The sequence below is a fragment of the Carcharodon carcharias genome, chromosome 12 (genome assembly GCF_017639515.1).
Source record: "Carcharodon carcharias isolate sCarCar2 chromosome 12, sCarCar2.pri, whole genome shotgun sequence".
NCBI classification, from domain to species: Eukaryota; Metazoa; Chordata; class Chondrichthyes; order Lamniformes; family Lamnidae; genus Carcharodon; species Carcharodon carcharias.
Genome location: NC_054478.1, coordinates 131,315,073 through 131,342,482, shown reverse-complemented (window position 1 = coordinate 131,342,482; position 27,410 = coordinate 131,315,073). Strand labels below are relative to the sequence as shown.

Sequence of the window (27,410 nt, the reverse complement as noted above, 5' to 3'; positions counted from 1 at the left end):
CTTCGAGCCTGCTCTGCCATTCATTATGATCATGGCTGATCATCCAACTCAATAGCCTGCTCCCGCTTTCTCCCCATATCCTTTGATCCCTTTCGTCCCAAGAGCTATATCTAACTCTTTCTTGAAAACATACAATGTTTTGGCCTCAACTACTTTCTGTGGTAGCAAATTTCACAGGCTCACCACTCTCTGGGTGAAGAAATTTCTCCTCATCTCAGTCCTAAATGGTCTACCCTGTATCCTCAGACTGTGACCCCTGGTTCTGGACTCCCCCATGATCTGGAACATCCTTCCTGCATCTACCCTGTCTAGTCCTGTTAGAATTTTATAGGTTTCTATGAGATCCCCCCTCATTCTCTTGGGCTGCAGCGAATATAATCCTAACCGCCTCAATCTCTCCTCATATTTGCTTTGCACTTAACAAATCCGTGTTGGTTTTCCTTAATGAATCCACATTTGTCCGACTGATTGTTAATGTTGTCCTGGATTATCCCTTTCCCACCACCGAGGTTAAACTGACTGGTCGAAGCGATTTATAAAGGTGGACTATTCCAAATGATACCACAACAGATTTCCACTCCCATAAGTTTGGGCCGCTCTCAGATAAAATCGCAACTAGCAGATTAATTTCACGAACTGGACTTTCCATGTTGATTTCCCCTTGTCATTTCTGCCAGCAGCAGCAGCCTGGGTCACCATTGCACACTGTAAACACGCCAGTGCTGGGGACACCGCGGGGGGAACTTTCACGCCGAAGACACTGGGAAATCATTTTTCGGGAGAGTCCTGGACTTCCCGCGGCAGGGGCGGACCGTCCTCTCGAGAACCTGGACCTGAGCTGAACAAGCCATTGGCAAATTACTGGGAGGCACCGGCTTGACGAGCGCAGAGCTCGAAAGGCGGGGGGGTGGGGTGACAATTGGCATTTCGGATTCAGTAGCGACGATGGGACTCAAAGAGTTTCTGTGCTCCGTTTGCTGCTGCCGGTGCTCCGGGGCCGTGAAGACACAAGCAAAGCAACCGCTGGTCAGGTACAAGTCATGGGATAGCCAATGTCTGAAAGCAGCCTGTGATATTAATGGGGGCCAGCATACCTCTCTGGCACTAAGACCAGTAACGTTTCGCTGCGTGCCGCCACCTGATTAAAAATAACTCTTACCGTCAGGGAAAATTGATTTAATTCATAACTTTCATTTGCCCAGTTGTGTTTGTTTGGAAACTCCTTGTGGTGCAGTTGGATTGTGCGAAGATGATTTTCAAATCGAGTTCCGCTAGATTGCCTGGGGTATTTGCTGAGTGTGGTTTTCTTTTAAAGGTCTAAATTAAAGTTCTATTTCTCACAAAATGACAATGGAAGTGACAACAGGAACTTATTTCATGCATATCATACAATCAAAGCACCAAAGGTGGCCATTCGGCCCATCGTGCCTGTGCCAGCCCCTGTGACAGAGCTACCTCATTAGTCCCACTGGCCTTTTCTTCCTAGCCCTGTATATGTTGCTTTAAGTATTTATCAAATCCGAGAGCAAGTGTCCAGTTCTGACACCCAGCTTTAGGAAGGATGTGAGGATCCTTGTGAGGGTGCAGAGGAGATTTACCAGAATGGCTCTGGGGACGGGGTTCATCAGCTACAACGTTAGGTAGGAGAAGCTGGGGCTGTTCTCCTTGGAGTGAAGGAGATTGAGGGGAGGTTAGATCGAGTTGTACAAGGTGATGACAGGTTTCGATAAGGTAAATAAAGAAAAGCTGCTTCCATTAGCTGTTCATACGAGGATTAAGGGACAGAGACTTAAGGTTTTGGGTAAGAGACTCTATAAAGGGGGGGCAGTGTGAGGAAGGACTTTTTTTACACAGCAAGTGCTAGTGACGTGGAACTTGCTGCTGATGAGGGTGATGGAAGCAGAAATAAACAATGATTTCAAAAGGAAATGGGATGGGCACTTGGGGGAAAAAACTTGGAGGGTCACAGGGATAGAGTGGGGGAATGGGGCTGACTGGATTGCTCTGCAGGGAGCTGGAATGCATTCGAAGTGCCAAATGGCCTCCTCCTGTGCCACAGCTGACTCTAGATTCCCTTCTGAGTGTTACTGTTGAATCTGCTTCCGCCAAACATTCAGGCCATGCATTCCAGATCAGGACAACAGCGCACACTGAAATCCTGGCTATTTCGGCATTAGATTCCTAATTGCATTAATCAGCTGTGCTACTGGATACAAAGCTGACTTTTCAATTGGGTTCAGTTAAATTGCACTGTCTGCTGAGTGTGTTTTACGTTTAGTTCTAAATTTACATTCTGCTTCTGATAAAAGAGGGACCTTGACAATGGACAGTCAGGATGACAGGGATTGATATTGTCACTATCAAGGAACATCAGAAAGCAAGCCCAGGTCACTGTCATTGTAATCACTCCATCCTAAATTATATCACTGTGTCACATAACTGTCCAACATGGCCTACTTGTGTAGCTCTCTTACCTCCACAGTCAGAAGGCTGTGGGTTTAAGCTGCTGCTCTGGGAATCTGAGTACGTATTCTAGGCTGACATCCCCAGTGCCAGGACTGCTGTACAGTTGGGGCTGCTGTCTGTTAGATAAGCCATTAAGCTGAAGCCCCTGTCTACCCTCTCAGGTGGCTTTATAAAGATTCCATGGCACTATTTCAAAGCAGACCAGGGGAGTTCTCCCCAATGTCATGGCTAATATTTATACCTTGGTCATTGACACGTTGTTGTTTGTGGGATCTCACTGTGCACAAGCTGACTGCCACCTTTTCTACAAAGTACTTCATTGACAATAGAGTTTTGGAACACCCTGAGGTTGTGAAAGGCTCTTTAGAAATGACAGGCTCTCTTTTCTTTTTGGTATTGTGAACAGTAGTCATTAATGGCAAGTTTCACATTGCCAAGCTGCCTTTAGCAAGTGGGTGCATGCCGTCTCAAATCCAGAATCCTGTAAAAACTGCCTTCCTTACCCTGCAGGGTGAACTGGACAGCGGCTAGAACAATGCCAAAATAACTGTGCATGTGTGAACTTCACCATGCATTTGTTCACCTTGAGTCCTGGTTTGTAACTCTGTCTGAGGCCACTCTACCTCCCCTTGTGGCTGGAGGAATGTCAGGGCAGTACAGAATTGCTTCATGGCCTGTGTCGGTCAGCTGAGGTTACTCAGCATTGCCAGTGGCCAGAAAGCCAGGCCAATTCCAACTCTATAGAGAAATCTAGTTGTTCATGTTGCTTGAGGAAGGGGAAAACTAACCCCTGGCTTCAACCCTCTCTCACACTTCATGTTATCTCAATTTCACATCTGATCTCACACTCTATCTCATATCATATCCCACACCCTATCTCGCCACCACCTCCTCAAGGGCAGTTAGGGATGGGCAACAAATACTGGGCTAGCCAGCGATGCCCACATCCCATGAATTAATGAAAAAAAAGAGCATCACTGGCAAGGCCTAGAATTTATTATCCATCCCTTGAGAAGGTTGTGGTGAGCTGCCTTCTTGAACTGCTACAGTCCATGTGGTGTAGGTACATCCACAGTACTATTAGGGACGGAGTTCCAGGATTTTGATCCAGCAACATTGAAGGAACAGCAATATATTTCCAAGTCAGGATGGTGAGTGATTTAGAGGGGAACTTCCAGGTGGTGGGGTTCCCATGTGCCTGCTGCCCTTGTCCTTCTAGGCAGTAGATGTCATGGGATTGGTCCTGGGTTTCTCTGTTTTTTGCCTCTCTCTGGAGATTACATGGCTGTGAGGGGAAGTGGAGCAGGAATTAAGAAGTGTTCAGTGAGAATGGTCTAGGCATCACGGTGAGGGGCAGGCTCAGTAAACTACCTGATCTTTCCCTGTCTTAAATTTTATTTGTTTGTATATGAAATGAGTAGCAAAGTAACTGAGCAATCAGCAGGAAAATGTCTCGGGGGAATGAACCGAACGGAAAAGCTCATTATCTTGAAACTGAACTTCTAGCCTGTGATGATATTTTAGTTTCTGGCTTATTACAAACTATTTGATTTTGCACATATTTCCTCCAAGGCCCTAACCATTGGGCTGTGATCCCACAAGAAATTGTTATTCTCCAGTCTCACAATCAAGTGGTCATTACATACTTGTGAGTTTGGACATTGAACCATTTGTTGAATACACCCAAGCATAGTCCTGTCCTCACCCCAAGTCCATGCTGCCACTTCCAGCAAAGATTCCAGCGAATGTTATCGGGGATAGGCAGGAATGTGGAGTTGGGACCACAATCAGATCAGCCATGATCTTATTGAATGGCAGAGCAGGCTCAAGGGGTCAAATGGCCTACTCTTGCTCCTAATTCGTATGTTGTAAATGGCAGGGTAGCAAACCTTATTAGCTTTTCTCTTCCCCCAGCTGAGGTGCACAGTGACCAAATATGTTGGTCCCTAAACTAGCCCAGGGTCAGCTAACCAGCTCAGACTGGCATTGGAAGCTGGCACCTTCCCAGCACATAATGCTCAGCCATTCAGTACATCCATCACTTGAAAGGACTGTTATATTGGTAGAGATCTCCAGTGCTGCTTCTTATCATTCATCATTTGGAATGTGCAGGATTTTTCCAATAATCTTGTCAGACATGAAAATCCTCAGTTATTGTAAGTGTTGATATAGTTTCATAAAAGCAAGTTGTTTGAAATCCTTAGAAATCATTAGTTAGTTCTCAGCTAGCTTATTTAGTTCCAAGCACCACATTTTAGAATTCGAGGCCTTGCAGAGGGTGCAGAGGAGTTTACCAGAATGGGTACCATCCATGAGGGACTTCAGTTATGTGGGCAGGCTAGAGAAGCAGGGGTCATTCTCCTTAGAGCAGTGAAGGTTAGGGGAGATTTAATTGAGATGTTCAAAATTATAAGGGGTTTTGATAGAGTTGATAGGGAGAAACTGTTTCCACTGGCAGGATGGTCAATAGATTTACAATAATTGGCGGAAGAACAAGGGGGATGGAAATAAAAACAGAAAGTGCTGGAATTTCTCAGTGAGTTGGACAGCATCTGTGACGGGAGAAAAAGTTAATGTTTCAAGGTTGATGATCTTTCATTGGATGAGGAGAATTTTTTTATGCAGAGTTGTTCTGATCTGGAACACACTACCCGAAAGGGTAATAGGAGTAGATTCAATAGGAACCTTCAAAGGGAAATTGGATACTTACTTGACAAGAAACATATGTGGAGTTATGTGGAAAGAGCAGGGAGTGGAACTAATTGGGTTGTTCTTTCAAAGAGCCACCACAAGAATAATGGGCCAAATGGCCTCCTCTGCGCTCTTATGATTCTATGATTCTCAGTGTTGGAAGAGTTATTCAGATTGTAAATACCAACACCTTTTCTATGAAGCAGTATCGCAGGAACATAGGAACATAGGACTTAGGAGCAGCAGGAGGCCATTCAGCCCTTTGAGCCTGCTCTGTCATTTGATAAGATCATGGCAGATCTGATTGTGGTCTCAGCTCCACTTTCCTGTCTGCCTTATCTATCCTTCCTGACTCCCTTGTCTGTCAACAATTGGCCTGACTCAGCCTTGAATAAAGTTAAAGACCCAGTCTCTACTACTTTCTGTGGAAGAGAATTTCACAGACTAACAACCTCTGAGAGAAAAAAAAAATCCTCATCTCTGTCTTAAAAAATCTCTTGTTCTTAAACTATGTCCATGAGTTCTAATCTCCCCACAAGGGGAAACATCCTCCGGGTATCCACTCTATAAAGCCGTCTCAAGATCTTACATGTTTCAATAAGGTCACCTCCCATGCTTCAAAACTCTAATGGGTGTAAGCCCATTGCAGATCATTGGAATTGTATATGTCACCTTAACTTGCGAGTATTAATAAATGAGAATGTTGCACTATTATTTGAATTAGAGTTTAAGCTTCTTGTGGAGCTGACTAAAAGAAGCTGAACTGATTGGAGGAATATGGCCAAGATCCAACTGTCTTCCAACTACCCCTGTTTATAATATGAAAGGTTGATTTGGTTTGTTTTGTGTTTTATTGAAACTTCAGTATAAAATGGCATGGGTATCTCATAATTGAAAGCTTTACAGTTAATCCTATTATCCTGGGAAGCTATATGATAGGACATTAGTTCTGATAAACTAAGCTGTAGCAACCCAGTTGGCAACTGAGAAGGATTATTGTTTGGTTTCCATGTTCTAATCTAATTTTAATTGTTACAATGGTACTATATTCCTCCTTAGAGGTCATCAAGGAGGGTTATGAGGGGCACAGGGTAGTGGAAATGCATATTGCAGATAGCAGCAAGAGGAATGAAAGAATGTTTCGAACAAGCCTGTTGCAGGAATAGGTGAAATAACTTATTGTAACTCAACCAGAGTAACCTGATCACTTCGTTTCATGTCATCCATGAGTTGTTAAATGAATATTTCTGTAAACGTCCGTTGCCATATTAATTAGAAGTAACGTAAAACAGCAGAGGTGCCAGAGAGGGTATGAGTTGAAATGTGGAGTACAAGATCTCAGAAATGCCTAGTTGAGTGCCAAGAGCAGAGTAATTAGCTTCTCCCATCTTCAGCCAAGTTTTTCTCAATCACATTTGACTGCCATCTCATAGCAAATGAACATACATGGAGATCAATGGATAATTTATGTGTCATAAAAATACATAGACGGTATAACAATAAAACAGGCATTCTGCCCAACCAGTCCACATTGGAATTTACTCTCCTCATCAGCATATAGCCCCAATCAGATTGACCCTACTTGATCCCTTTCGTCTCTCTTTCCTTCATCCACATATCGAATCTAATCCTAAATTCTAGAGCCTCTCAGCTTTCTCCTGACCTCTTATAGGGTATAGAGAAGGAGGAGCTTAGAACAGTCACCATCACTAGAGAAAAAGTACTGAGCAATCTATTGGGATTAAAGGGTGACAACTCCCCAGGACCTGATGGCCTACATCCCAGGGTCTTAAAGGAAGTGGCAGCAGAGATAGTGGACGCATTGGCTATAAAATTCCAAAATTCCCTGGATTCGGGAAAGGTTCCAATGGATTGGAAAAATGCTAATATAACGCCCTTATTCTAAAAATGGGGAAAGCAGAAAGTAGGAAACTATAGATCAGTTAGTTTAACATCTGTCTGGGGAATTGTTAGAATCCATTATTAAGGAAGTGGTAATGGGGCATTTGGAAGGACAAAATGCAATCCATCAGAGTCAGCATGGTTTTATGAAGAGTAAATGGTGTTTGACTAATTTGCTAGAGTTCTTTGAAGATGTGACAAGCAAAGTGGATAATGGAGATCCTGTAGGCATAGTATATCTGGACTTCCAGAAGGCCCTTGATAAGATGCCACACAAAAGATTCATGCACAAGATAATATCACACGGAGTTAGAGGTAATTGATTAGCTTGGATAGAAGATTGGCTAACCAACAGAAAGCAGAGATCCAGGATAAATGGGTCTTTTTCTGGAAGGCAAGCTATAATTAATGGGGTGCCACAGGGTTCAGTCCTTGGGCCCCAACTATTTACAATCTATATTAATGACTTGGATTCAGGGCTGGAAGGTACTATAGCTAAATTTGCAGGTGACACCAAAATAGGTGGGAAAATAAGTTGCAATGAAGCAATAAGAAATTTACAAATGGATATGGACAGGTTAGGTGAATGGGCCAAAATTTGGCAGATGGAGTTTAACGTGGATAAGTGTGAGGTTATCCATTTTGGTCAGAAGAATAAAAAGGCAACTTATTATTTAAATGGAGAGAAACTTCAGAATGCTTCAGTGCAGAGGGATCTGGGTGTCCTCATGCATGAATCGCTGAAAGCAGGTACTGCAGGTAATAAGGAAGGCAAATGGAATTTTGGCATTTATTGCTAAAAGAATAAAGTATAAAAATAGGGAATTGTTGTTGCAACTATACAAGGCATTGGTGAGACCGCACCTAGAGTACTGTGCACAATTTTGGTCCCTTTGCATTGGAGACGGTTAGAGGAGGTTCACTAGATTGATTCCAGAGATGCTGGGCTTGTCTTATGAGGAGAGATTGAGCAGTTTAGGCCTATACTTGCTAGAGTTTAGAAGGATGAGAGGAGATCTAATTGAGGTATATAAGATGCTAAAGTGGATAGACTAAGTAGATGTGGAGCAGATGTTTCCCCTTGTGGGGCATTTTAGAATGAGAGGCCATAGCTTTAGGCTAAGAGGTGGTAGATTTAAATCAGAGATGAGGAGTAATTACTTCTCTCAAAGGGTCGTGAATCTGTGGAATTCACTACCTCAGAGTGCAGTGTATGCTGGGATGCTGAATAAATTTAAGGAGGAGATACAGATTTTTAATTAGTAATAGGTTGAAAGGGTATGGGGAGAGGGCGGGAAATTGGAGTTGAGGCCAAAATGAGATCAGCCATGATCGTAATGAATGGTGGGGCAGGCTCGAGGGGCTGAATTGCCTGCTCCTGCTCCTAGTTCTTATGTCCTATGTTCTTATGTTCTCTGTTCTGAATCTCATACACTCAACTTTGTATCATTGTAACCCCTTTCTAGGCACCTGCACTACTGGAAGCAGTCTGCTTCATGTTAAACACTTGTATGGTACCTCCCCTGAATCTGATTTGCTCTAACAAAATAATTCCACTTTGCCCAGTCTCTCTCTTAGATTTATATTTCCACATCCAGTTCCCAGCACTTAAAACATCCACTTTTAAAATGGGCAATTGTTTATATCGACCAAGAAATGTCAGTTTCAAAGTTGCCTGTTGTCACGTCTTAAGTGCTCTATTAATTTCAGGCAGAAACAGCTGCATTAAGGGTCACTGACACTTTAATGAATTGCAGTCTTCCTTTTTTACACTGATCACTGTATAATTTTATTGCAATTAAACTCATAATATATTAAAATGATTCAGTGAATTAGATTTTAAAGTTAACCAGTTTGTTCAGTTGTTCCTTTGTTGAGAAATTTCTGCCACTCAAAGCTAGTGCACAACGGTAATTTTCTCAATTAGCATTCTTCCAACTAAATTTTAAGGGGCAATGTCAAAAGAGAGGAGGTTACTACTTTAGTGAGTGAGATGTCACCTGGAACCAGGCCTCAAACAATTAAGTGCGCACGGATTAGGAACAGGGACAATATTGAGCAACGAGAGCTTCCAAACATCTGTAAAGGCATTTTGCTGGCAGACCCAGTCGGGGGCCATTCCATATTTCCAGCCCTTGAATTGCTGGTGGCAGACAGTCTACTCCTTGATACTTGGAGAGAGCATGTGAGAGAGACTTCAAGTTGTTTCTCGGTGCATGTTGCCCATATTACAGCACTAGCCCCGTTATACCAACTATTCAGTATAGCAGGCAAATCGTGCATGAACCAGGCAACATCCAAGTGAATCTGTGTGCAGCCCCTCTAAGGTTTCGATATCCGCATTATAGTGCAGAGTGTTATATTTATTCTGTCATGGGATGTGGGCGTCACTGGCAAGGTCAGTATTTATTGCCCATCCCTAATTGCCCTTGAACTGACTAGCATGTTAGGCCATTTCAGCAGGCAGTTAAAAGAGTCAACCACATTGCTATGGATCTGGAGTCACACGTGGGCCAGACCAGGTAAGGATGGCAGATTTCCTTCCCTAAAGGGACTTTAGTGAACCAGATGGGTTTTTACGATAATCCATGGTAATTTCGCGGGCACTGTTACTGAGACTAGCTTTCAACTCCATATTTTGTTAATTGAATTTAAATTCCACCAGCTGCCATGGTGGGGTTTGAACACAGGTCTCCAGAGTATTAACCTGGTCCTCTGGAGTACTAGCCCAGCGACATTATCGCCATGGGAGGAATTTTACAACCCATCCCATCGGAGGAATTTTCAATCCTTTCGCAGTCAATGGGCTTTTGAACGTCTCGCTGCATTTTCTGGCCCCACCCCTGCTGTGACAGGGTGTTAAAATCCCGCCCTATGCCATCATCTCCCTCTAGAACTGAGATCTTAGTAAGGTTTTCTATCAGTGTTGAAATCAAGCGGATCTCCAATACCAATTATTGTCATGGTTTGAGTGGCAGAGATCTATCAGCAAACAGATTATTAAACAACAGGTTAAATTTTAATTCTATAATTCACCCAATCCACCTATCTTAATGACGATCTTATCCAGTCCTCAACACTGATCTTCTTCATATTAACATTCTATCACTGGTCAGTGTTGAGTTAACTGATATCAGGCAGAGCAGCAGTTAAAGAGCCGCTGCAATTGGCCTCATTATCATCAAATTTGAAAGGGGGGAATGCAGCAATGGTTGAGGTTTTCCGATTCCTGTGCCCCTCCCCCACCACACCTTCCACCGCCGCACCAATGTTGAAAGTGCTCATGAACAGAAATAAGGGTCAGATCAGGGTAAAAGCTCGCTGATGGGATAAGCTGCAGTTACTGTCTATGCTCACACACTGTTCAATAATGGTCACTGGAGCGAGATTCCAGAAATCGCCCCAGCACCAGTGGAATCATCACCCAGCAGTGAGGCACTGCATTCAGGAGAGGGGAGAAGAGGAGTGGAGCGGAAAGAAAATGGGCAGAAAAAGAATATTTGACGGGTAAACCTATGACGAACTGTTCAAAATTAGTTAATATAAAAGTCAAGGGCAGTTGCTTAAAACAAGGAACAACACTTTATATGGTTGCCTGATGTCTGCCATTAGCATTTTGCATTAATGTAACCCTGTAACTTTCTGGAGCATCAGCCAAAATTCCATTGAAGTCATTATGCTAGATTGATTCTTTGTAAATTAATCACTCCTCTTGCCATCCATTAGGAACAGGGTTTAGAGTTTGGGCACTGACCCATCTCATTGGGTGGAAATCCCTCGCCCCATTGGTGGATGCCACAGTGGGCTGAGGGGGTGGTGGGAACAATATGGCAAGAAGGCCAAAAATTGGTTTCGTGCCATCGTGAAACCAAATTGTGATTGTCCACTTCACCCATCAAAGGCCCTGTTTCCCACTGCTGCACATCGAGAACCTAATTTCAATGCTTTAGCATCTCATTATAAGCCCTGCTCACTGGAATCATCCCGGCACGTCAAATTTACTGCCCACATCGGCATGATTCAGAATGGCGTGCTTCAGAATGGCATGATTTCAGAATGGCGTGATTTCAGAACGGCATGTTTTCAGAACGGCGTGATTTCAGAACAGCATGCTTCAGAACGGCGTGCTTCAGAATGGCGTGATTTCAGAATGGCGTGATTTCGGAACGGCGTGATTTCGGAACGGCGTGATTTCGGAACGGTGTGACTTCAGTTTGGCGTGACTTCAGTATGACGTGACTTCAGAACGGTGTGATTTCAGAACGGTGTGACTTCAGAACGGTGTGACATCAGAACCGTGTGCTTCAGAACGGTGTGACTTCAGAACAGTGTGATTTCAGAATGGTGTGATTTCAGAACGGTGTGACTTCAGAACGGTGTGACATCAGAACCGTGTGCTTCAGAATGGCGTGACTTCAGAACAGTGTGATTTCAGAATGGTGTGATTTCAGAACGGTGTGACTTCAGAACGGTGTGACATCAGAACCGTGTGCTTCAGAATGGCGTGACTTCAGAACAGTGTGATTTCAGAACGGTGTGATTTCAGAACGGTGTGACTTCAGAACGGTGTGACATCAGAACCGTGTGCTTCAGAATGGCGTGACTTCAGAACAGTGTGATTTCAGAATGGTGTGATTTCAGAACGGTGTGACTTCAGAACGGTGTGACATCAGAACCGTGTGCTTCAGAACGGTGTGACTTCAGAACAGTGTGATTTCAGAACGGTGTGATTTCAGAACGGTGTGATTTCAGAACGGTGTGACTTCAGAACGGTGTGACGTCAGAACGGTGTGACTTCAGAACGGTGTGCTTCAGAACGGTGTGCTTCAGAACGGTGTGACTTCAGAACGGCGTGACTTCAGAACGGCGTGACTTCAGAACGGTGTGCTTCAGAACGGTGTGCTTCAGAACGGTGTGACTTCAGAACGGCGTGACTTCAGAACGGCGTGACTTCAGAACGGCGTGACTTCAGAACGGTGTGCTTCAGAACGGTATGACTTCAGAACGGCGTGACTTCAGAACGGCGTGACTTCAGAACGGCGTGACTTCAGAACGGCGTGACTTCAGAACGGCGTGACTTCAGAACGGCGTGACTTCAGAATGGTGTGACTTCAGAACGGCGTGACTTCAGAACAGCACGCTTCATGACACAATGTTGCACAGCGCTCACAAGCATGTGTGACATCAAGGAAGAGGCGATGCACATTTGCAGGGGACACAGGCAAGTCACTGGCTTTCAGTGTGGTGCCGGGGCAAGGGATCCAGTGCAGGTCAGGCCAGGGGAATGGGGGACAAGGCAGCACAGACTGAAGGAAGTACACAAGCACATGCCAGGTTGGGTAGGGGTGAGGGAAGTGACCACACACTTGGAAACGCTTGTCAAAAATGAGCATTCTTCCACAGCTGACATGCTTGTAGTCGGGCTTCTGAAGCTTTTCTGTCCACTCAAGCAACGCATAAGCTGAAAGTGCCACCAAATGCCCCAAAACTTTTCACCTCTTGGCGCAGGCTGCAACTTAATGTGTGCTTTTGGGGGCAGCAGAACAATTGGCCGACTAGGCCAATGTAGAATCCCCTTGCGAAAGGTGGCCATGGCACAGTCACTGGTGGAGGTGCTCAGAGCCCCTTGCAATGTCTTTATTAAAGCATGGACCACTATCAATCATGGTTCAGGCTAACAGTGCAGCCTTGCAGTGCGGGTTAGGAGAATGTCTGTGCCTGAGCTGAGAGCACAGCATGCAGTCCAGTGGGCAAAGCTGTCACCAATCGGTCAGGTGGAGCGGGGCGGAGGTGGGTGGGGTTTCTGACAGCCATGAAGCGTACTACATATTGGCCATCCAAGTGGTGGGCAGCACTTTCCTGCATGGGGCTTTTAGACATAACCAAGAGAGGTTCTTAGGATACATATGCTAACCTACACACCTCTCTGATCCTGCAGGAGGACAGCATTAGGATCATGGAGTCTGGTGATTTAGCAGTGTGTCTCATGGCTTACAGAGAGCAGAGAAGAAGAAGAGTATGTTGGAGGCGTCTGGCTCGGCAAAGGGAGGAGAACCTCCCTCAAGATGAAGGGGTGGCAGGGCCTGCTGTGCATGCAGCTGAACATCTACAGACAGACGTTGCTCATAGGCGCTTTGCTGGATCCCGGGTCTAAAGACAGCGCTCATCATTCCTGCAGGTGACTGAGAACCAGTGTCACCGAAGACTGTGCATATCTAGGGAATGGTCGGTCACATCTGCCAGCTACTGCAGGATTTGGCACCAACAGGACATGGAGGGCATCCACTGCCAGTGGCCAAGCAAAGTGACCACGAAGCTCAAATTTTACACCAGTGTTCCTTCCGGGGCTCCATAGGTAACCTTTGCGAGATCTCACAAGCCTCCATGCACAAGTGTATCCAGGAGGTCACGGACACCATCTTCGAAAAAGCACAGGACTTTGTGCATTTTGCCCTTAATCAGAACAGCCAGAGCGCTGGGATTTGCCCAGATCTCAGGTTTCCTACAGGTGCAGGGTGCTATTGACTGCACTCACATGGTGCTTAGATCTCCATGGCAACAAGCAGTCAACTACATCAACCGCAAGGGCTTCTACTCGCTGAATGTTCAGCTGATGTGCGACCACCACAAACACATTCTACAGGTCTGCGCATGATTCCTAGGGAGTGTCCATGACTCCTACATCCTTAGCAGGTCTCAGATCCCTGACATATTCCAGGGTCCACAGAGGCTGCAGGGTTGGCTCCTTGGGGACAAGGGCTACCCATAGCGGACGTATCTGATGAGAGCCATGCGATGGCCTCAGACTACTGCAGAACAATAGTATAACGAGGTTTCAGCCACGACACAGATTTTGGTGGAGCAAATAATAGGCATCTTGAAAGTGAGGTTCTGTTGCGTTGACAGGTCAGGTGGAGCCCTGCAATACAGTTCGCCGAGGGTATCGCCCATCTTCATCACTTGCTGTGCACTCCACAACTTGACCCAGCAACAGGGGGAGAACTTAGCTGAGAAGGTGATGGAAGAGGAGGACATTGTAGGCGATGACTGTGATGAGGTCCTCGAAGGCGAGGATGGCAGCAATGAAGCCATTGCACTGGCCAGACGAGGCAGGCACACTCGAGACCCCCTCATAGCTGATTCATGGAGAATGATGACGAGATGCAGTGAGGACAGTCCTGACATCCTCACCTTGTATCTGTGAATGTTTGACTCCTACTGGCTGATGGCAGCACCTATACCCTCAGTGCTCAGGCTCATGTCATGGAGACACAGCGGAGACCCTAATAGTCGCTCGATTCCAGGGGGGTGATGATGACATGCAGCAAGGACACTATTAGATCTTCACATTGCCCCTGTGAATGTCTGACTCCTGTCTGGCTAAGGGCAGCTCACTTATACTCTGTGATCAGGGTCATATCATAGAGACACAGCCATGAAACCTTAAATGCACCTTATCCTTTGTCAGCCTTCAGCACCTGAACCCTTCAGGAGCACAGCGTCACTGGTCACAGATGCTGAAGAGATGGGGCCAGCCCCACCTCAAAGGTGCTGAGGGCACACAGAGAGAATGAGAGAACTCTGTGATGCCTGCCCATGACATTCTGGCAGCAATGACAAGCACCGCCAAGGTTCAGGCATCAGTAATGTTTCCAGTGAGTGTGAAGTTGGGACCATCACTTTGGTCTGAAGGCTACACAGAGAACAGGGAAGAGGCCCGGGACTGAGACACCTGCCTTTATCTTGTGCAGGAACCAAGATTTCAAATCTGAGTGACACAAACACTGCTCTTCAGAACAAGGAGCCATAGGCAGGGAGACATTGTTGGGAGTTTATTTACAATAGTGAACATTATGTACAAGTGATCAACACCCGTGCCCAGGCTGTGCAACTGCATCTTCTTAACTTTCCTAACCCTGGTGTTACATCTTGGTGCTCTCCAGACATCTACAGTGGAGGTGGAGGCAGTCTGCTTACTGTGACGCCCTGTCTGTGATGACTTGACAGGCATCCTCTGGAGGGCTGAAACTTGGAGGGTCCCTCCCTGCTTTCGGGGTCTGCTGTGTGGCAGTGTCACCCTTCTTCACCTGTGGAGCTGCAGCTGCTGTGGTCAGAGGAAGAGGGGAGTTTAATAGGCCAGACTCTCCCGCAGTCACCTGGGTGGATGGCCCCAGGGTGTGCAGCTGCTGATCCTCCTCCCTATGGGTGCCTGAGGGTCTCTGGCTGACTCCTTGAGGAGAAGGAGATGCTGGATTGAGATCGAGCTACCCTGCACCCCTCTCATGTTGACACTGTTGGAGGCCAACTATGGCATCAGCAATGGAGTTGAGCCTGTGCAGCAGTGCAGGAGTGATGTCCTAGACCGAGGTCTGCATGGCGGCCGCCATCCGACCAGTGTTGACCTCGGTGTGTTGACTTGCCGGCGCTATCACCTCAGACTGAAGTCAAATGGACTCCTCCATTGTGCCTTGCAATCTGAGGAGTGCAGCGGACTTTCCTTCCTGGTGTTCCTGTGATTGTCTTTGCAGCTTCAACAATTGATTGAGGATCGAGTCCAGAAGCACATCATTTGGCTCAGAGTCAGCAGATTTCTTGTCTTCAGCAGTCCTGCGAGTGCTGCCGACCTCTGTTGTCTCTGTCTCTGCCTGTTGTGGAACAGACTGTGTGCTGTGCTCACCAGATTGTGGGCCCGAGGCTGCTGTATATCTAGGTCCCACAGAGCTGTGTGTGTCGCTGTGCTGGTGGAGGGTGTGGGTGAGCAACGTGATGGGTCTTCAATGCTGCTGCCCTCAGGGTTATCATCGGAGGTGCTTTTGGCGCTGGGATTGGGGTCAAGGTTCTCTGAGGGTGATGTGTCAGATGTGCATAAGACAAAAAGTGGCGATTATTAGTGCTGGGCAGCCGCGTTGAACACAGAACAGTGGATTCAGAGTAGTGTTGAGAGAAGGATAGTGCAGGATCCTCACATGGTGTTCGTCACTGACCACACCATCGGCCCAGGAATGGTCCACGTTGTCTCGAATGGAGCGTGGACCTTGATGTCTGGCACTCCACCCCCCGATCTGGGACCTCTCCTGGTAATTGTGCGCGATCTTGTCCTGTATAAAGACAGATGGGGAAAGTGTGAGCAAGGCACATGCCAGGCCAAATGGGAAGGATGCCAGGTGTGTGCATGTGAACTGAGTGGAGCCATGGATGGGATGAGGAGGCAGTCTGCAGAGGAGATGAGGCCAGATGGAGATGTGAGGGTTTGTGTGAGAGAGTGAGTGGTGATGTCCCTTGAGCTGGCAGTGAGTGAGATGCCAGTGAGTGTATGATGGCCTTGTGAGTGTGTGAGTTTAGAGTGATGATATGGCCGCCTTACCGTGGCATCATGGATAAGATCATTCATCCGTTTTCTGCATTGGATGGCTGACCTCCTGAGTGCAGCGTTAGCACTGACCACCTCTGCCATCGCCTCCCAAGCTGGAGTGGTGAGGCTGATGGGCCTCCTGCGGCCAGAGCGGGGGTAGAGGACCTCCACAGTGACCAGAAGTCATCCCAGAGAGAGGTCACTAAATTGGGGGCTGCAATCTTCCTGGTTTTTGGGGCCATGTTTTCAGTGGGTCCTGGGCTGCAAGCGTTGAGAAGTGTATGTGCCCGGTTGCATTTTAAACCTGGTGCCTGGCGTGACGAAGCGGCGAGGTAATGGTGTGGCCAGCCGATCAGAGGCCTGCCACAAGCTATCCGTCGTGTTCCCTGTGACTGCATAATATATGAGGCGAGAAGGGGACAGTACAGCATGAAAACCCACTATTGAGGCTGGTGGGTAAAATGACCTTTTTTCCCACCCATTACCGCACTTGGTGCAAATCTGGAACAATTCCACCTACGATATGATTTTGACTTTAGGCGTTCAATTGCATTGTTCTCGCAACGATGTCAGCGAGGATCAATGATTTTTACAAAGCTTTTCCTTCGGCCTAACTGTTTTTGTGGTTTGTGGCAAGCCCTCTAGCCACAGTTGGAAAAGGTCCATGTCATTGAGAGCAGAATTCTATTCAACACACTCCAGGCCATGAATAGCATTATCAGGTTACCTCAGGAGATGCCAGGTGAATGGATGCCAGTGGGGAGGAAATTTTTGGAAAATTTAGCAATTGGATTTGGCATGTATGGAGAACAGTTGTGGGCGTTGGAATCTGGAGGAACATGGATGTAAGCCAGTTGCACTGCTGAAAGATATAGTCCTCGGAAGATTTACAGACTGTGATGTGAGGACTGGCTAAAGGGAAGGAAGCATTGGGGAGTGAAATATGGGAAAGAGCAGCAAAGTTAAAATGAGGGAAAGAGTTACTTGGTCACAATAAGAGAAAGAGAAATGGCATCACAATGAGGGACAGATAAACTAGGTTTTTTTTTAATTTGATTGGGATGTGGGCATTGCTGGCTAAGCCAGCATTGATTTCCCATCCCTAATTGTTCTTGAGAAGGTGGTGGTGTGCTGCCCGGTGAACCGCTGCAGTCCTTGTGGTGTAGGTACACTCATCGTGCTGTTAGGCAGGGAGTTCCAGGACTTTGACCCAGCGACAGTGAAGGAACGGCGATATATTTCCAAGTCAGGATGGTGAGTGACTTGGAGGGGAACTTCCAGTTGGTGGTGTTCCCATCTGTCTGATGCCCTTGTCCTGCTAGGTGGTGGAGGTTGAGGGTTTGGTAGGTACTGTCGAGGGAACCTTAGTAAGTTGTTTGAGCGCATCGTATATGTAGTACACACTGCTACCACTGTGTGTTGCTGATGAGGGAGTGAACGTTTAAGGTGGTGGACGGGATGTTAACCAAACTGCTGCCTATGTGGTCTAGGTAACTAGGTCACAGTGAGATAAAGGGTAACTAGGTGGGAATGGGGGAAAGAGTAAATTGGTCACAATGGGGGGAATGAAGGGCTAAGCTGCAATTGGTGAAAAAGGAGCATGGTTGCAATAGGAGTAAGAGGTACTAAGTTAGCATCAGAACGTGAGAAATAAGAACAGGAGTAGATCTTACAGCCCCTTAAGCCTGCTCTGCTAGTCAATACAATCATGACTGATTTTTGGCCCCAGGTCATTTTACCACTTTCTCCCTTTCCCTTGATTCCCTGAGAGCATAAATCTGTCTATTCCAGCCTTAAATATATTCAACAATGAAGCAGGAATTTCTCTTCATTCCGGTCCTAAATGATAGGCCCCCTATCCTGATACTGTGCCCCTGTGATCTGGATTCCCCAGCCAGGCAAACAATGTCTGTGTCTACCCTGTCAAGCCCCTCCACCATCTTATGTGTTTCAACGAAATCACCCTTCTTTTTTCTAACCTCTTGAAAGTAATTTACTCAACCTCTTATCTTAGGACAACCCTGTTAAACAAGGAACCAATCTAGTGAAACTCCAAGGCAAGTGTATCCTTCCTTAGATACAGAGTCCAAACCTGCACACTGTACTCCAGGGGCAGGATTTTGAGTTCGGCGTGTGGGTGCGGTCAGCGGGCCTGGGAGTGCCTGGGAAACAGACCGCCGCCCGCGATCAGCCCCCGACCGTGATTTTACACTGGTTGGCCAATTAAAGGCCAGCCGGCTTGAAAGGCGCATTGAAATGCTCAGCGCTGCCGAGGTGGGGGTGGGAGGAGGGCGGGCGTGGGGGAGTGCTCACAGAAAGCTCCCTGAAAGCAGAGAGCTGCCTCAGGGAACTGAAGAATTCAAAAGCCACAAATAAAGATTCTCAAAAGCCGAAAAAAATGTCCATGCACCAGGATCAGTCACCTGAACATATGGATGATGCAAATCTGTCCAAATGTTTTTAACTTTTTTTAAATTAATATCGGAAACCTCATCCCACCTTTGGATGAGGTTTCCTCAAAAAGTCAAGGGTCGTCTGGCCGATTTGTCCACCCGCCAACTGTAATGTTGAACAGGCAACAAAAAATCACCGTTGGTTACTACGTTAATGGCCTTAATAGGCCTCTTAATTGTCAGCGGGTGCACTACCAACTCATGCGTGTGACCACCGACTGAAATATCGGTGCGAGTGTGTGATGACATTGGGACGCTTGTGCTGTCATCACGTGTTATTTTACGCTCGAGTGGGTCAGGTGCATGCCCGCATGCCAAGTGGAAAATTCTGCCCTAGGTATGTTCGCCCCAAAGTCCTGTACAATTGAAGCAAGGCTTCCTGATTCTTGTACTCCAATGCCTTACAATAAAGCCAACATGTCATTTGCATTCCTAATTGCTTTCTGTATCTGTATGCTAACTTCCTGGGTTCCTTGTGGAAGTGCATCTAACTCCATCTGAATATCAACAGTTGCAAGTTTCAAACCTTTTGTAAAATATTCTGCATTTCTATTCTTACAAACAAGGTGAATAACTCCACACTTCTGCGCATTACACCCCATCTGTCACCTTGCTGTCCACTCACTTAACCTGTCCATGTCACCTTACAGCCTCTTTGCATCCTCTTCATGGCTTACATTCTCATCTAGCTTTGTATCATCAGCAAACTTAGGTACATTACTGTCTGTCACTTTGCCTAAGTTACTAATATAAATTCTCAATAGCTGAGGTCACAGCACTGATCCTTGTGGCACTCCACATGTCACAGCCTGTCAACTTGAAAATGCCCAAGGTATTCCTACTCTTTGCTTCCTGTTCACTAACCAATCCTCCATCCATGCTAATTTATTACCCCCAATTCCTGAGCCCTTATTTGCATATTAACCTTTTGTGTGGCACCCTATATAACTGGCTTTGTTTGGATTGGAATACGTCACTTTAAAACTTAATAAGGAATTCAAGTGGGATTAACAATTTGTATTCATTTAGCCTTGTAATTTTCTGTAGCATCAGCTAAAGTTCCATTGAAGTCAATGCACTAGATTGATTCTTTGCAAATTAATTACTCCTATTGCCATCCATTGGGAATAGGGTTTAGAGTTTGGGCGCTGAGCCAATTCATTATATGATTTTGGCTTAAACTGCATTATTGCATTGTTAATTGTTAATTAATTGGGGTCATCTGGGGCCTAAACTGTGATCCCTCCCTATTTTACTACTAAAGTTGCAGCTGGACCAAGTTAGTAACCTAACTTAACCTAACCTAACAAGTTAGTAACAATAACCTTGGAAAAGATGGCCAAGATCTCACAAAGAAAGCTCAACAGAGTTTATACCTGGGCTGACCAGTGCAAACATAGTTCAAAATGTACAAATGTGATATTAAAAGTAGAAGAGTGGGTTTGCATAGAATACATGGCACAGAAACAGGCCATTTGACCCAATTGGTCTGTGCCAGTGTTTATGCTCCACAAGTCTCCTCTCTCCTTGATCCTACCAAAATGTAATATCTTGCTCCTGACTATATTGAAATTCATTTTCCCATTCCATGCCCATTCTGCAAGCTTATAAGTAGCTTTATTAACAGCCCCTATCAGTTATACTGGGGGCTTTTGTGCCAATATGTTTTGTATGCTATATGAGGTGGGCACTTAAACACTAATAGGTTGCATGATGCTGCCATTTAGTGTACTAATTGCATTCAGAGTATTTTATATTGTACTCAGTCTCGGTTATTGTAAAGGGCAATCTTGCTCTTGAGGCTGATTAACAGATGTAAGTATGCACCTTAATGAAGTGTGACCAGCTGATTGAACATCAGCTTGAAGACCTGTGTTTTCCTGAAATAACTGGAGTTTTTTTACCTCATTTTAAGCAGTTCCTTTATAATGACATCTATGGGAATGGCAAATGGCTACTGCTAGTTGGCCAGTGTTACACCTACCCCCATCCCCATTACATTGGGTGGTATAAGTGATGGGGACTGGGGGTTCTTAAGACCAAAGTTGAAATAGGCCCATGGCTGTTTGTTCACTAATCCATTCACATAAAGAAAGGAATTTGTATTTCTTTAGCACCTTTGGATGCACTAAAGTGCTTTATAATCCTTTTTGAAGTGCATTCATTGTTGTAATGTAGGAATCTCAGCAGCTAATTTAACTACCACCAGATCCCAAGGACAGCAATGCTGGTTGAGGAATGAATATTGACTAAGACAAGCAGGAGAACTCGCCTGCTTTTCTTCAAATAGTGCCAAGGGATTCTTTTGCATCTACCGAAGAGATCAGGCAGGGCCTCAGGTTCCAAAAGACTACACTATGATGCTCCCTCAGTGCCATACTCTAGTGTCAGCTTGGATTATACATTCAAGTTTCTAGAGTGGGACTTGAATCAAAAACCTTTTGGCTTAGAGGCAAAAGTCTGCCAGTTGAGCCACAAGTCTGAGCAATATAATGGTGCACTAAACAAAGCAGAATGGAAGCTAGATTATCAAATCAGTTGAGTTTCAATCGCCCAGAGGACATATAGAGACTACAGTTTTTAGGCTCTAACTTGGTTGCTGGGTACAATTCAACTTGTGGTGCATTAAGGGGGCCATCCAGGCCATAGAGTTAGTACATAGGAGGACAATGATGCCGATCTTCAATTACCAGAGGAAAACTGTAAGCACAGAGTTAATAATTCAAACCCCAAAAAAGAGATATCTCATAACGGCTATTAAGGTACATATTTTACAGGATTGAACAAATAAGCATGAAGCAATACATTCAAATGTCCCAGGGCAGAAAGACAAGAGGGGACAGGTTTGGGATAGCAATGGTCTGATTTAGAATGGATGTTTTGATGTGTTTCTCCATGCTGAAGGGAGGTCAGTTGGTGTTGGGAAGGTGGTTGAGGCTAGGGCAAGTGTCTCATTTAAGAAACAAATAGCTGGCCAAATGGGAAGACATCAGGTGATGGTATTTTGTGAGAATTAGATCAAATGGGCTTTTAAAAAATTATTTCACGGGATGTGGGCATCGCTGGATAGGCCAGCATTTATTTCCCATCCCTAGTTGCTCTTGAGAAGGTGGTGGTGAGCTGCCTTCTTGAACTATTGCAGTCCATGTGGTGTAGGTACACCCACAGTGCTGTTAGGGAATGAATTCCAGGTTTTTTGACCCAGTCATAGTGAAGGAACAGTGATGTATGAGTGGCTTGGAGGGGAACTTGCAGGCGGTGGTGTTCCCATGTGTCTGCTGCCCTTGTCCTCCTAGATGGTAGAGGTCATGGGTATGGAAGGGGCTGTGGGCCAGTTGTAAGGCAAACCTATCTCTCAATGTGGCACAATGAGAGAGACCAAGTAACGGACAAGAAAGAAGAGGCAGGTCATGAATTATATGGAGGGAAAATCCCAAGCAGTGATCCCATAATCTGATAGAGCTGGTGGCAAATGAGGTGCCTGCCCACAGGAGGAGGGTTCGGGAATATTAGCCCTTATTATCTGGTTTGGAGAATGTTGCAGTTACTCCATCAGGACACCTTCCACACACCACCACTAATGTTACTTATGTGCAGAAGGTACACTAGAACATGATGAGAGCTGTTCTTCCGGAGTCCTCTCACAAGGTGCATATTTTTTTTACACACAGGTATGACAGAAAGAAGATAGTGTACAACACACTGGCAAGTACCAGCGACCATGAAAGGAACTTATGGAGTTCTCCACGTGACTCATCTCACACAAAATCAGATGATGATTGGGAACTGTTTAATCTGCTTACAAAAAGAAAGCTAGCAGACAAAGATTCAGAGGTACGTGTGCTACACTAACCCTGGAGTAAAAAAGGAAATGACAGCCAGTCATAAATTATTAGCAGACCTCAGTATGTGAATGTTATTGTCACACCCAACATCCTGAAGCGCTTTACAGCCAATGAGGTGTTTTTACAATGTAGGCACTGTCGTAATGTAGGAAATACAGCCGCCAATTTATGCACAGCAAGATCCCACAACCAGCAATTGGACAAATGGCCGTAAAATATTGGAAATGCATTTGTGCAGAGAGAAACAGAATTAACAGTTCAGGCTGATGATCTTTCATCAGAACTGGGAAATGTTAAAGGCGTAACAGGTTTTAAAGAACTACAGAGGCCGGTGGGAAGACAGGAGGAGTGGAAAGGACACAAGGGCAGGTCTGTGATAGTGTGGAAGGCAGGGGAGACTGAATGGCAAAAGGAATGATGGTGTAAAGGAAAGTAGAAAGGGGAGCTAAGATGTGAAAGATGTCAGCATCAAATGCAATGCCCCCTCCATCACACATAGAAACAAATAACGAGAGACACGGACGTTGTATTTCTGAAAGAAAGACTTATGTTTACATAGCGCCGCTGACAACCTCAGGATGTCGCGAAGCACCTTACAGCCAATCAGGCACATTTGAAGTGCAGTCACTGTTGTCATTTTTGGGAAACATGGTAAGCAGTTTGCAAACAACAAGGTCCCACAAACTACAATGACCAGGTAACCAGCTTCCGTGATTTTAATTGATCAGAGTGGGAGGAGGCTCATGTGCAGTATGAACTGTTTTGTGTGCTTGATCTGTAGTAACTCCTTCCCATTGAGAGATGTTTCATGTGTAGTCATATCGTATAAACCCATTTTACATGCTGGACAAAAGCTAAAATGGCTTCCGGTGTGCGAAGGGGACATGAGAGCCATTGTGGGCCTGTCAGGCTGGGGTGATGGATGAGCAGGAAAGAATAGAGGTGGCTGCATATGGCAAAAGCTGCCGTTTGCGCTGAATGCAGAGTGGGAGGTTAGAAAAGAGGGCATTAGAATACTGGCATCTGGGAGGTGGCAGAGGTATGGATGAAATGGTGATCAAACACCTCAGTTTTGTCGGGACACTACCAGTTTTTCATTAAATGTCTCAATGTCCCAACAATTTGTTCCAAATTGCTCAATGTTCCAGTTTGCAGCTTTTCCCTCTTTTCATAACCCATATCAGAGATCTCCGTCAGTACTTCACCTTTTCACACAGCATCAGCGTCTCTTCTCTTCACTCCCTCTTCATCTCACATTCCATTTACTGTCAACAAACCCAGAAAGAACCCTTCCAGTTGCATCCTGCAAATTGGGGTGCTGACCATTAGGCAGCTGCTGTGGGACACTCCCAAATGCACGGAAATCCTTCGCACCGGCATCCAAAGCCAGAACCGGACTGGTTTTCAATAGAACAACTTTTTGCCGCCCTGGTTGCTTCACCTTTCAGTGCCCTGATTGGTCACTCTGTCAGAATGCTCCAATTGACCAAACAGGGATTCCATGGAGGAGACCAACAGGGGTGAGTCTGGGAGAGGCGGAGACCAGCAGAGGCGAGTCTGGGAGAGGCGGAGACCAGCGGGGGCGAGTGTGGGAGAGGCGGAGACCAGCGGGGGCGAGTGTGGGAGAGGCGGAGACCAGCGGGGGCGAGTGTGGGAGAGGCGGAGACCAGCGGGGGCGAGCGTGGGAGAGGCGGAGACCAGCGGGGGAGAGCGTGGGAGAGGCGGAGACCAGCAGAGGCGAGTCTGGGAGAGGCGGAGACCAGCGGGGGAGAGCGTGGGAGAGGCGGAGACCAGCGGGGGAGAGCCTGGGAGAGGCGGAGACCAGCGGGGGCGAGTCTGGGAGAGGCGGAGACCAGCGGGGGCGAGCGTGGGAGAGGCGGAGACCAGCGGGGGAGAGCGTGGGAGAGGCGGAGACCAGCGGGGGCGAGTCTGGGAGAGACGGAGACCGGGGCGAAAGTGGGAGAGGCGGAGACCAGCGGGGGCGAGTGTGGGAGAGGCGGAGACCAGCGGGGGAGAGCCTGGGAGAGGCGGAGACCAGCGGGGGCGAGTCTGGGAGAGGCGGAGACCAGCGGGGGCGAGCGTGGGAGAGGCGGAGACCAGCGGGGGAGAGCGTGGGAGAGGCGGAGACCAGCGGGGGCGAGTCTGGGAGAGACGGAGACCGGGGCGAAAGTGGGAGAGGCGGAGACCAGCGGGGGCGAGTGTGGGAGAGGCGGAGACCAGCGGGGGCGAGTGTGGGAGAGGTGGAGACCAGCGGGGGCGAGTCTGGGAGAGGCGGAGACCAGATTGAGAGAACATGGGAGAGGCGGAGACCAGCGGGGAAGAGCGTGGGAGAGGTGGAGACCAGATTGGGAGAACATGGGAGAGGTGGAGGCCAGTAGGAGAGGCACTTATTTAAAGGAGACACCGGGGTTAATTTGCTCCAATGACCTATAAATGAACCCCATGACCACCTGGGATCTGGGAGGGAGTCAGGCTCAAGGTGATGACAGAAGATTGACAGCAGTGTCCACCAACCGCAAACCCTACTTGATGAGGTAGTCGGATGGCACCCATTGGTAAACCACCAATCAGTGCTGAGGAAGGTGGCAGGCAAGTTTGGTTGAACTGTGGCACATTCAGTCGAACTTCTCATTGAAAGATTGATTGTTTTCCTTCTTGCGGCTCTCAGTGCAAACAAAAACTCCCACCCTTGAAGTACGTTTGCTATTTTAAAATCCAGCTTCTTACTGGAAATACCTATTCTTAGAACCCAATCTGCAAATGAAAATAAACAAGAGTTTTAACTGAGATTGGTCATGTTATTTGTGTGTTACACAGTAAAAAATTTGAGTGGAATAGAGGATTCTGAGATCTTGTGACAAATGCAGCCTTGGTTCAGATTTTTTAAGAAAATGGGGCAGAAAGGTCACTAACAAAAGTGTGTAGGTTGTAACTGTTGTCTTCAATAATTAGGTCAGATATATTCGTCAGATTCCCAACTCTGGCTGGACATACTCCGGGAAATGTCCTCACATGACTTCCTACCTTCAACTTCCCCTCCCACAGACTCCTACCATTGGCCACCCAACATGTCAATCATCTCAGAGCCCTGCCTTCTGAAGGCTTTTCAATGTGTCCCATTTTTGACTTTTGAAAATCTGGTCGCCCTTATGGATAAGGATTTGAATGTTGGACCCTGGGCTCGCAAATTTTCATGGACGGGAATGGGTGGTCTTGGTGAAAAAGAAAGTAACACTTGCATTTATATAGCACCGTTCATAGCCAGGACGTCCTAAAGTGCTTTACATCGGATGAAGTACTTTTGAAGGATAGTCACTAATGCAACTCGGCAGCCAGTTTGCACACAGCCTGATCCCACTAACAGCAATGTGCTAATGACTAGGTAATTTGTTTTAGTGATGTTGATTGAGGGATACATGTTGCCCAGGATACTGTGGAGAACTTGCCTGCTCTTCTTTGGAATAGCACCATTCAATCTTATATATCCACCTGTGAGAGCGGACAGAACCTCAGTTTAATGTTTCATCCAAAAGATGGCACCACTGACAGTGCAGCACTCACTCACTACTGCACTCAGCCTGGAATACATGCACAAGCTGCTGGAGTGGGATTTGAACCCACAACCTCTGACCTTGGGGCAGGAGTGCTGCTGAGCCACCTGCATCAGATGGGAGATGAAGTCTTCAGTTTGCTATTTGTAAAACCATCAGAAGGACAAGTATGGAGGACACTTAGGGGGTAGGAATCTGCAATAAAAGCACAGAAGTTCTGGAAAAAGCAGGAATCTTCTCTCCAAACCTCCTACTTCCATCACAGGAAGGGATAACTCCCTTTTAAAGGCTGGTTTCAGTGTGTAGTACTTTTCCCCATTACCGGGTGGGAAATCATGAGCTAAGGAATTTGGTTTCCATTGCAACGGGTCACATGCAGCTTCTCGAGGGTATGTAACTGTCCCTAAGAAAATGCATCTGTGTGCAGTTCTGTTTCATAAATTTGGCAAGTGCTGAGTGTGTACAGCCTTCACCATCTGCTAAGCGGCAAGTTAAAAGAACAAAGAACAAAGAAAAGTACAGCACAGAAACAGGCCCTTCGGGCCTCCAAGCCTGCGCCGATCATGTTGCCTGTCAACTAAAACATTTTGCACTTCCGGAGTCCGTATCCCTCTATTCCCATCCTGTTCATGTATTTATCAAGCTGCCTCTTAAACACCTCTAAAAAAGCAGAGAAAAAAACAAATTGCATTTATGTAGCTCTTTTCTGGACATCCCCAGATCCAGCCAAATGGAGCATTTTTTTGACACATAGCTACTGTTATATTGTAGGAAACACAGCTGATAATTTGTGCATAACAAGATCCCACAAGCAGCAATGTGACAATGATCAGATGATCTGTTTTAATGATGTTGGTTCAAAGGTGGATATTGATTGAGGGGCACCAGAGAGATGTCTCGTGCTCTTCTCCAAACAGTGCCGCATCCATCTGAGAGGGTAGGGCTTCAATTCATCAGGAAGGCAGCACCAACAACAATACAGCTCCCGTCTCAGTACTGCACTGGAACGTCAGCCCAGATTTAATGCTCAAGTATCCATCATGTAACTGGAACACACACAACCTTCTGGGCAGAAACAAGAGTGCAACCCACTGCATCACACCTGACACCAAAGTCTAGACCTAAACTTCAGTGGCACCTAAAAGTGGGG

General features: G+C 46.4%; 1 protein-coding gene across 1 annotated transcript in view; it reads left to right on the top strand.

The window, feature by feature from the left end:
• Window positions 1-940: 940 nt before the first annotated feature.
• LOC121285094 (melanoregulin-like) overlaps window positions 941-27,410 on the top strand; it is a 166,832-nt gene continuing 140,362 nt past the window's right edge. The window contains 2 exon segments of the mRNA XM_041201226.1: window positions 941-1,031; window positions 22,536-22,698. Coding sequence (XP_041057160.1) covers window positions 946-1,031; window positions 22,536-22,698 — 249 coding nt within the window. The 5' untranslated portion in view covers window positions 941-945.